The following is a 12,341-nucleotide window of genomic DNA, read 5'->3' as shown; positions in this document are numbered from 1 at the left end:
ATTGCAGCATCTAGAAAACATGTTGATCGGGTTCTTATGCGAATTTCCGAGGTCATAATCATACTTACAATCTCTTCAGAGCCGTCAGTCCATGAAACGCACCGGGAGCGATTCTGCTAATGAGATTACTTCTGAGATCCCTAAAAACAGAGAGAGAGAGGGAGAGAGGGAGAGAGAGAGAGAGGGAGAGAGAGAGAGGGAGAGGGAGAGGGAGAGAGAGAGATACAGAGAGAGAGAGAGAGAGGGAGAGATACAGAGAGAGAGAGAGAGAGAGGGAGAGATACAGAGAGAGAGAGAGAGAGAGAGAGAGAGATACAGAGAGAGAGGGGGGGGGGAGAGAGAGAGGGAGAGAGAGAGATACAGAGAGAGGGGGGGGGGAGGGAGATAATTGACAAAGTAGTCAATCTATGAGAATGAGATTGTAGTCAATCTACAAAAAATTGTGGTCAGTAAGATTTTTTTTTAAAGAAATTAATATTTTATTCAGCATGCACAAATTAAATTGATCAAAAGTGACCATAAATACATTCATAATGCCACAAAAAAAAAAAAAAAATCAAATAAATGATTTCTGAAGGATCATGTGACACTGAAGACTGGAGTAATGATGCTGAAAATTCAGCTTTGATCACAGGAATAAATTACACTTTACTGTATATTCACATAGAAAACAGATGATTTACACTGGAATAATATTTTGTAGTATTACCCCAAAGTAGTGTGTGAAATTTTATATATATATATTTTTTCTTGCAATTTGGTATTTAAAAATACCATTTATGTTTTTATGCACAACAAATAAAACATAGAAAAAAACGTTTTCATGGAATTCTATATAGAACTCTAGGGTTCTTGACTTTAAAGGACTCTTAATGCCCAAAAGGTTCTTTATAAGGAGAAATGTATTAAATGATCGCATAATACTTTCATGTTTAATAGATTGTTTAAACTGATGAAATAGGTGTGTCAAGTACATTTACTGAATAAAGATAATTATTTTATAATTTAAATATTTTTTTAATTATTTTATTTTATTATTATTATTATTTTATGATTTAAAAATAAATGAAGTCTGATGAATAAAAATGTAATTTAAATGAAAAATGAATTAAAATGTATTAATTAAAACTAAGTCATAAAATGATGGAAGGTTCTCCATATGAAGCGCCTGACGGAACCATTTAAGGTTCCATATGGAACTTTTCTTTTTAAACTGTCGTGCGTTCAGTTCAGTTCTGACAGACCGTCTCAAACCAAGCGCACTAAAAATACACGAGTCGATATCACGACATCTCCTGGCTTTCCTCTGAGGCCAACACAAACTTCCTGAAATTGTGTGTCAGGGTTTCCCGTGTCTGAGGGGAGTGACAGGAGAGCCTCCACATGTCTCTACACAATGAGTCCGGCACACACACACACACACACACGTCTGCGGACAAACCCTGCAGGAAAAAAGTCACAAAACAGACTTTTGACCTTTTATAATCCGTCTTTCTTGGAAGATCGGAGGCCTTCTGTTTTCCTGCTGGATTATTTGTGCAAAAACTGGATGTTTTTAGAAGCTTTTCAAGAACTACACCCTCAACATGCACTTCAGATCATTATAAATCACACTTCTCATCACTTCTGGATTGATTAAATGTGGTTAATGTGAAATATTTAACGCTCGAGTGTGACGGTCATTACTGCTGATGAACGGCTTCTGTCCGGCTCAAATGGTGTGTGACTCCAGTGAAACGGTGAGTTTGGAAACACTTGTTCAGCACCATTAAACGTTTCCGTTCATCCCACTTGTTTCCGGAGTTTGAAGGAAAAAAGAGTTTGCATGCCATCGTTTAAAAAATTAATATGCAATATTTCATGGTCTTAAAAGTGCTATGAATCATCTGATATATGCATATGTTGATCAAGCGTAAACACAAATGCCATGCATACTTGTAAATTAATGCAAATTATTTGCATTATTCGGGTTCCTTTAATTCATTTAACTCAGAATAGCAAAAATCTGCACAAATGTTCTTCTTCCTCACAAATATATATAAAATCTAAATAAAATTAAATTAAAATGAAGTGAGTTTTGGCTTAAAACAATAAAAATATCTGTCCGTGGGTGAGAAAAATAAACAGGAAAAACAAGATTTTTCTGACCTCACTGACAGATTTTTGTTTCTTGTTTTAAGCATATTGTTTGGAAAAGCAAGATATATATGCATGTTTATTCATTCATTTTTTTTTATTTGGAATACAAATCAAAAATACTAAATAAGAAAATCTTAAATATAAATAAAAAATAAAATTACATGAATAGCATAAAGTCACTTAATGTTTTGTGGGGGGAGGGAAGTCATTTTGCTTCTTAGTTATATGCATATTTATTCATTCATTATTTTAGATATTTGTAATGGAAAACAAAACAAAAATACTAAATAATAAAGTCTTTTTTTTAAAAAACATTATATGAAAAAAAAAAAAATAGTTTTAAGCATAAAGTCACTTCATATTTTTGGGAAAGCATTTAATATCTTAAGTAATTTTGCGTCTCAATTACATGCATATTTATTCAATTATTTTTAAATATTTGTACCGGAAAAAAAACTAAAATACTAAATATGAAAATCATTTAAAAAAATAAAAAATAAAATAAAATTAAGTTTAACTATGCTTAAAACAATTGATTTTTTTATTTTTGAAAAAAAGCAAGAATTAATATCTTATCTCACTAATATCTTAGTGATTTCACTTCTTAATTATATCCATATTTATTAATTCATTATTTTAGATATTTGTAATGGAAACAAAACAAAAATACTAAATAAGATTTTCTTTTTTTTAAATCATAAATTGTATTAAGCATAAAGTCACTTAATTTAGATTTTTCTTTTCAGAAAACAAGACTTCATTTCTTAAGACATTTTCCTTAATTAAATGTATCTTTATTTATAAATATCTTTGCACCGTAAGAGACTTTATGAGCGGGTCATGTGACCGCTGTGACGTTTCTCAGATTAAACATCTAGATGCTCTCCTCGTGTCTATCCTGGAGTCACACTCCTGTAATGATCTCTCCTGAAGCCCTTCAGCCGGAGCTCGCATGACACTAATGTCTACGTTTATATCCTAACATGTGTAGGCCTTTCAGAAACGTGTTTCTTCAAGACGATTAATGGAGCGTACACGAGTGGATTAACCAGAACTAACAAACAGCAGACGCTGTGGAAGAGCTTGACAGAGAGCAGAGCTGAGAGTTTTAATGATTTCACTGAAACACACGTCATGTTGAGACTGTGGAGAAACACTAAATCTGAATGTGCTTCTGTGAAGTGTCATATCACATCCAGTACAGCATAGAAACACAGAGAGAGAAACAGCGAGCGCATTCAAACGCTGCTTCAACTACCAATGGGAAAGATGGATCACAAAGGGGGCGTGGCTACAGGAGCCAGCTGAACTCTGATTGGCCCCTACAGTGATTCGTTACAAAAATGAGCGGCTAAATGGTTTTAAACAGTTTTTAAGAAGGCTAAATTATGACAAGAGACTTGTAAATGTCTCTTATTGGGCTGATTAAAAAAAAGTAATTAAATTAAAGATGAAGTGCTTAAATTGATTGAAACTTTGATCTCGAACTTTTGAATGCAAGTGAATCAAGGTTTCCACAAAAATATGAATCAACTCAACTGTTTTAACATTGATAATAATCATAAATGTTTCTTGAATCATCATATTAGAGTGATTTCTGAAGGATCATGTGACACTGAAGACTGGAGTAATGATGCTGAAAATTCAGCTTTGATCACAGGAATAAATTACACTTTACTGTATATTCACATAGAAAACGACTGATTTGCATTGCAATAATATTCCAAAATGTTTACTGTATTTACTGTATTTTTAATTAAATTAATGCAGCCTTGATGAGCAGAAGAGACTTCTTTTCTATCAAAAACATTTTAAAAACCATACCAAAATTTTGCATGCTATTTTTACTGTATTTTGGAAATTTTTTACTGTATTTTTGATCAAATAAATGCATCCTTGCTGAGCAGAAGAGACTTAAATGTTCTTAAAATGTTCTACAATATGTCTTTAATAACTGTTTCTCTGTGACAGCGACGAGATTAAATGGAGAGCAAGTGGAGTTTAAGTTCCTTCTCAAACGTTGCAGCAAAAACCTCAACAATCTCTCATAATGTGCTCAGACTTGCCAAGATACACCAAGTCTGCAATCAAATATGAACATTTCTCATCATATTCTCAAAATGCCGCTGCTATTGACATTTATTAAAGCTCTTTCACTGTATTCTTACTGGGGAACTTTTAGGAGAAAGTTTGTTCATGAAAACTCTCCAAAGAACTTCCTGAAGTAAATGAGCAGACGGTAAACAATAAAGGTTTCCTCTGGGAGAGTAAAGCGAAACGCTCAGTCAATGGCTCGAGCGCTGAAAGGGCTTTTATTGTGTAACGATGCGCAGTTACTGGTAATGACGGCGACGCTGAGCGAGATCGGGGTCAGCGCTCCGGTGTGTGTCCCGCTGACTGAGCCAGATCTCATCAGTCTGACTGTGGCTGAATAAAGATGCTATTCAGAGACAAAGAGACACACACACACACACACACACACACACACACACACACAGACACACACTCTCTCTCTCTCACACACACACACACATACTCTCACACACACACACACACACACACACACACACACACACACAGACACGCACACTCTCTCTCTCACACACACACACACACACACACACACAGACAGACACAGACACACACTCTCTCTCTCACACACACACACACACACACACATACTCACACACACACACACACACACACACACACACACACACACACACACACACACAGACACGCACACTCTCTCTCTCACACACACACACACACACACACACACACACAGACAGACACAGACACACACTCTCTCTCTCACACACACACACACACATACTCACACACACACACACACACACACTCTCTCTCTCTCACACACACACACACACACACACACACACACACACACACACACAGACACAGACACACACTCTCTCTCTCACACACACACACACACACACATACTCACACACACACACACACACACACACACTCTCTCTCTCTCACACACACACACACACACACACACACACACACACATACACACACACACACACACACACACACAGACACAGACACAGACACAGACACAGACACACACTCTCTCTCTCTCTCTCTCTCTCTCACACACACACACACACACACACACAGACACAGACACACACTCTCTCTCTCACACACACACAAACACACACACACACACACACTCTCTCTCTCTCTCTCTCTCACACACACACACACACACACATGCCAGTGTAATGCCAGTGTAATGGGGAGCGCGGGGCACAGCCTAACGCGGGGTTAAATAACAGATCTTTCACACAGTTAGTCAGGGTCAGGTTGTGTTTCGCTCTTCCTCTCGCTGCCAGAACACGCTCTCCCGCAGATTTGAGGAGAGTTCTGATAAGATTTGGTGAAGATTCTGGACGAAGAGTGTTTTGACACCATGCAAGTACATTTTTTCATCATACGTTTTTTTGGCTTCTGAGTTGTGTGTGTACGTCACCACATCTAACTGTATATTCCCGTAATCACTAAAACAGCACAACTCCTAGAAACTGTTAGCTAGGCTTAAACTGTGTTTTACACACAATGTTACAGCCGCAAGTGTACAGCGATGATGACATGAGAACAGGGAGCCACACAACCTATCAGGTTTGAGCATTTATTTATATATTTATTTTGCCACATTTAACTTTGTTGGACTTTCACAAACAATGTTGGAATTTAAATGTCAAAGTATGATTTTTTTCACATTTGTTAACTATGCATTGATCACTTGTTTATTTATTAAAAAGCCTGTTTTTCATGCAATAAACCCTTTAAAATGTGATTTTGAGCTTATTACTGTTATTATTAATAATAATAATGTTGCATGCAGCGGCCACACACAAATATAATTCAATAGCAATTACAATATTTGATGATTTTATTTATTTATTGCAAAACTGTGCAGCCATTTCATATATCTCTATCCATGATATTGATCCATAATAGAAGGATGTTTGGATGAGGGATGTATGGATATCTATCTATACAGATGTACAAACAATATCAAACTATACAGATAAAATAGTCCTGAATTATGTGTGTTACACACAAGTGTTACAACTAACCCTCTGTCTGTTACAGTTAGCCCCGCATATGGGCTAAGTTGTAACATTTGCACTTCTGTCACTTTCAGTGCAACTGTACGATAATGGAAGGTCCTAGAAAAAACGTTAAGTGTTAATTTGTAGCAGAGATGTGTTAACTAACTGTTAACTAAATTAAGTTGTGATCTAACTTAATTATTTTTTCAATAATTGAGCCAAAACCAAGGTTAGGTTGTGCCCCGCGCTCCTCTACCCATGTCATTATACAAATATCTGTCCTCATAAATCACAAAAACAAACACACACACCCAGGGGTGTCATGCAAGCCAAAATTCTGGGGGGGCACAATCTGAGACTTTGCAATTGTTTTCTGACGGGTGATATGGATCATGTTAGGAGGGGTCAGGGGGTTTCTCCCCCTGAAAATTTTTAAATTCTGGCTGCTAAACATACCATTTCAATGCAGTTTGGGAGGGACAGAAATACCTTAACGGAGCTAGCAGCAACCCTCCTCTATCTGAGGACTAAGTTAAAGTATCTATTTTGTAAGTTTATGTAAAAGACAGGTTGATGAAAGAACTGTAAGCTCAAATTCAAAAGCTTTTGAAGTCTACTTCATTAAAGCATGTTTACACACACACTTACTGTACACAGGCCTACTACACATGATTTTAAAAACAGTACCTTTGCAGTTTTTATGTTATGATTTTAAATTGGTATGTGACCTAAGAACGATCTTACATTAAAGGTACATAAAGGTGCTGAGGTCTGACTTTGTGGTGCTCTGAAATTAAGTTATTTTAATGCCTTGATAACGTTAGGTTGGATTTTGCAGTTAGCCCAGGGCCAGCCCGAGGCATAAGCGAACTAAGCGGCTGCTTGGGGCCCCCTCGCCACCAGGGGGCCCCCAAGTGAGTTGTTTTTTTTTTTTTTTTTTTTTTTTTACATATTAATTAAATTAAACAACTGACATAAATGAATGAATGGATTAATAATTCAAGACAACAAAATTCTGATTTCATGATCAATATACCTGCCTACAACTGCTGCTGTGTCTGCCAGTGTTTGAGTGATGCGCATAACCTCGCGTGCATAGACAATTCGTGCGCAGTCACAGTAATGTTATCACAAAAATTTGATTTGACCAATGATTTATCCTTTAAATTTAATGATATTCAGAACAGAACAAGAATTAAAAAAAAAACTATAAACAAGCCAAAACAAAATAATTTAAAGCGAAAGTGAAAGCGGCGTTGGGCTCACGTATCTCTCTCATTAGAATCAAAATGTTTCAACATTCGCGATGGATTTGGATGGTAAACTATTCTTTATTATAGGCTTCTATGTACTTCACCCACGTTCCAATATCGAGGGAAAAAAATCATTCTCTTCACATGCGCAAAAATGTGCTTGGAAACATCACAGTGGAACAGTGCTTTCGCTGAATGATACGAATTGTAGGCTACTACTGACCATTTAAACAGAGCATTGTAATTTTCATATGTTAGGTTCAGGTTGACTATTTTATTATTATATTTTATTACGGCTATAACAGGCTGCGATGTCAAGATTGCAATGCTGGAATATGTTGTGTGTATGTGTGTGTGTGTGTGTGTGTGTGTGTGTGTGTGTGTGAGGCGCGGGCGCGATCGAACAGTGGAAACATAAAAACATACTCCGTCATGTTCATACAAGACATCATTCAAACTGCAAAGTGTTGCAAAATGTTGGAGGATATTTTGCAAATAATTTATTTAATATGTTTTGTGACAGTTTGTTTTCAAAGAGTTAGTAAAAGAGTAAAGAAAAAGTTAAAACATTTTTATTTAAGTATCTATTTTTTATTAAGTATTTATTTTGTATTAATACATAACCTCATTGTATTAATTTATAATATAACATTATAGAGTGACATTGTGTCAATAATCGTCAAGCACAGGTGACTCCGCGTGGTGGGAGGGGGCCCCCAAATCAAATTCTGCTTAGGGCCCCCAAAAGGCTCGGGCCGCCACTGAGTTAGCCTACAACAAATTTAACACCCTCGTTTCTATGAAACTGAAAACAATTGAACCAGCTGGAGACTTTGACACAAGACAAAACAGAACAGATGTTTGAAAACCGATCAGATAACGTTACTATGGCTTTGTATGGCAGTAACGTTAGCCAACTAGTTTACGGTTAGACTAGGCTAGCTATCGATAACGTTACACTGACACAACTTAAGTTAATGCTCTGAATTCGCAGCTAATATCAAATCCATAACTTTTTGATCAAGTTAAAATTTCCAGGTCAACCACAAATAATCCCACTACCTTTTAATATCATCCAATAACTAATTCAATGCCGATTTGTTGCTTTGCCCATTTACCACTTCAAGACCATCTGTAAAACATTGCCAGCTCAACGTGCGAGACGAGTGAGTTGCTTGAACATACACAGCAAAGATTCTAGAGCACTACGCGATTAGATATACACAGACACCATATTAGGAAAAAGGGGCGGGCTGATGCTGACCGATTTATTACACATCCAGAAGAATACATTTGAGTCGTTAGGCTCTGATATATTATGGAGCATAATAGGAATAAAGTTGTGACAAAAAAATTATCAGGGAGGAAAAATCTGAGGGGGCACGTGCCCCCTCACTTTGAATGGGCATGACGCCACTGCACACACCACACACACACACACACACGCACAGGAAACCGAGCTGATGTAAAAGGTCACGCTGTGACATCACTGTCTGAAAGTCCACTTCCTGTTCCAGTTTCCGTCCAATAATAGAGCTGGCGTTATAAGGATCTCTCAGAGGAACTGCTGGAGTCGAGCGCCAGATCTGTGTGTGACTGATGACCTGTGATCTAGCGCTGGCTCTCAGGCCCAAACGCGCTGGTTCACCGCTAACTCAACGAGCGCACAGGAAGACGGGGAATGATGTAAAACGCTCATGCATGTGATCGTGGATTTCTGTTGTTGACATTTGAAACTCAATTCAGGATAGAGTCCTGATAGCTAAAGTCAACATGCTAAGAGCGCTAGCAAATGTTGGCAAGTTCCCTGCAAATGTTGATTTATTTTGCTGGGATTTATGCCAATTAGCCTTTTGGACAATACAATACAGTAAGGATGGATGGATGGATGGATGGATGGATGGATGGATGGATGGATGGATGGATGGATGGAAGATGGATGGATGGATGAAAGATGGATGGATGGATGGATGGATGGAAGATGGATGGATGGATGGAAGATGGATGGATGGATGGATGGATGGATGGATGGATGGATGGATGGATGGATGGATGGATGGATGGATGGAAGATGGATGGATGGATGAAAGATGGATGGATGGATGGATGGATGGAAGATGGATGGATGGATGGAAGATGGATGGATGGATGGATGGATGGATGGATGGATGGATGGATGGATGGATGGAAGATGGATGGATGGATGGATGGATGGATGGATGGAAGATGGATGGATGGATGGATGGAAGATGGATGGATGGATGGAAGATGGATGGATGGAAGATGGATGGATGGATAGATGGATGGATGGATAGATAGAAGGATGAAGGATAGATGACGGAATGCAAGAATGATTATATATAAGCCGTCTGCTAACTAAAAAACAATTGTGTAAGTTATAAATGTTAATATCAATATAATCATATTGTAGTGAATCATGTAATAAAATGAAATTTCTGCAGAAGATTTAAAGCATAAAATCTGCATTCACTTTAGAGATTTGATCATAAATTAATCTCTGACGACTCCGCTCTGATTAAACTGACCTTTAAATATTAAAGTGTTTTTTTAAAAGTAATTAACGATGTGCTAACGAGCCAATTAACTGATAGAAATGGTAATAAATACAGGCACATATTTCTGCTCACATCATCCTCGCAGCGTCCTCATGAGCAGCTCGAAGCTTTAAAGAGATCATTCAGCCAAAAATGAAAATTAGCCTATGATTTACTCACACTGAATCCTTGGTGTATATGACATTCTTCTTATTTTAAATAAGTTAAATAAAAAAATGTCCTGGCTCTTCCAAACTTTATAATGGCAGTGAATGGGCACCATTTTTTTGAAGTCCATTCAAGTGCATCTATCCATGATAAAAGTGCATCTATCCATCATAAAAGTGCATCTATCATCATAAAAGTACATCTATCCATCATAAAAGTGCATCTATCATCATAAAAGTGCATCTATCATCATAAAAGTGCATCTATCCATCATAAAAGTGCATCTATCATCATAAAAGTGCATCTAAAAGTGCATCTATCCATCATAAAAGTGCATCTATCATCATAAAAGTGCATCTAAAAGTGCATCTATCCATCATAAAAGTGCATCTATCATCATAAAAGTGCATCTATCATCATAAAAGTGCATCTATCATCATAAAAGTGCATCTAAAAGTGCATCTATCCATCATAAAAGTGCATCTATCATCATAAAAGTGCATCTAAAAGTGCATCTATCCATCATAAAAGTGCATCTATCATCATAAAAGTGCATCTATCCATCATAAAAGTGCATCTATCATCATAAAAGTGCATCTATCATCATAAAAGTGCATCTATCATCATAAAAGTGCATCTATCATCATAAAAGTGCATCTGTCCATCATAAAAGTGCATCTATCATCATAAAAGTGCATCTATCCATCATAAAAGTGCATCTGTCCATCATAAAAGTGCATCTATCATCATAAAAGTGCATCTATCCATCATAAAAGTGCATCTATCATCATAAAAGTGCATCTATCCATCATAAAAGTGCATCTATCATCATAAAAGTGCATCTATCATCATAAAAGTGCATCTATCCATCATAAAAGTGCATCTATCATCATAAAAGTGCATCTATCCATCATAAAAGTGCATCTATCATCATAAAAGTGCATCTATCATCATAAAAGTGCATCTATCCATCATAAAAGTGCATCTATCATCATAAAAGTGCATCTGCCCATCATAGTTCAAAAGAACAGCATTTATTTGAAATAGAATCTTAACATTATAAATCTTTACTGTCACTTTTGATCAATTTAATTAATCTTTGATGAATAAAAGTATTGATTTGTTTTATTTCTTTCCCCCAAAAATAAACTAATAATTCTTACTGACCCCAAACTTTTGAACGGGAGTGTTTAATGTTACAAAAGCTACTATTTCAGATAAATGCTGTTCTTTTGAACCTTCTATTCATCAAAAAACATTTTTCAACACTGATAATAATCATAAATGATTCTTGATCATCAAATCATCATATTAGAGTGATTTCTGAAGGATCATGTGACACTGAAGACTGGAGTAATGATGCTGAAAATTCAGCTTTGATCACAGGAATAAATTACACTTTACTGTATATTCACATAGAAAACACTTATTTTAACACTTATTACTGTTTTTTAGTAAATAAATGCAGCCTTGATGAGCAGAAGAGACTTTCTGAAGTCTGAAACTTTTGACTGGAAGTGTATATATATATATTCATACTATTATTTCATATGTCAGACTGTTAATATCAGGCGTTCAGGTGAACTGTTGCTCCTCTGGATAACAATATGGGTGTTGAAAAAACATATTTGTAGTGATTGATGGGCCTCATCTGATAAAGTTATTGATATAGAAACAGCACAGATCTATAAAGGACTGGAAACGAGGATTGTTACTCACAGTCTCTCGAGATCTCTCAGGCCGAGGAAAGAGTTATTCTTCACAGCCGAGATCTTATTGTTGCTCAGGATCCTGAGGAGACACAACAACACACAGCCATAAATACAGGAGAACACACACACACACACACACACACACACACAGCCGCGGGGAGGACTGATATGACTGTAAATCTCCTGACTGCTTCATCTCACTGGAGTGTTTGTGGTCAGAGAGAGAAACACAGAAGTTCTCCAGCAACACTTTCTCTGGCAATAAAGCGGTTGAAAGTTTTAGGCCAGTTATGATCGCTGTTCATAAAGGGATCATATTCATATTGTACTCAAGGTTAGTTGATGTATTCACTAACTATGCCCTTGTTATTGCCAGTGTCATGCTCTACTGTAGAAACACTGAGAAATCAATTTTAGCGAGAT

The 12,341-nt window shown here is 36.7% G+C and overlaps 1 protein-coding gene across 1 annotated transcript in view; it reads right to left on the bottom strand.

Annotated features, from left to right (window-relative positions):
* LOC311070226 (adhesion G protein-coupled receptor A2-like) overlaps positions 1–12,341 on the bottom strand; it is a 25,511-nt gene continuing 13,170 nt past the window's right edge. The window contains exons 2-3 of the mRNA XM_084093975.1: positions 11,926–11,997; positions 1–140 (exon numbers count right to left, since the gene is read on the bottom strand). Of these exons, the coding sequence (XP_083950101.1) occupies positions 65–140; positions 11,926–11,997 (148 nt within the window). The 3' untranslated portion in view covers positions 1–64. The remainder of the gene's footprint in view (positions 141–11,925; positions 11,998–12,341) is intronic.

The sequence above is a fragment of the Abramis brama genome (assembly GCF_963993115.1).
Source record: "Abramis brama genome assembly, chromosome: 19".
NCBI classification, from domain to species: domain Eukaryota; kingdom Metazoa; phylum Chordata; class Actinopteri; order Cypriniformes; family Leuciscidae; genus Abramis; species Abramis brama.
This window is presented reverse-complemented; position numbering and strand designations above follow the sequence as displayed.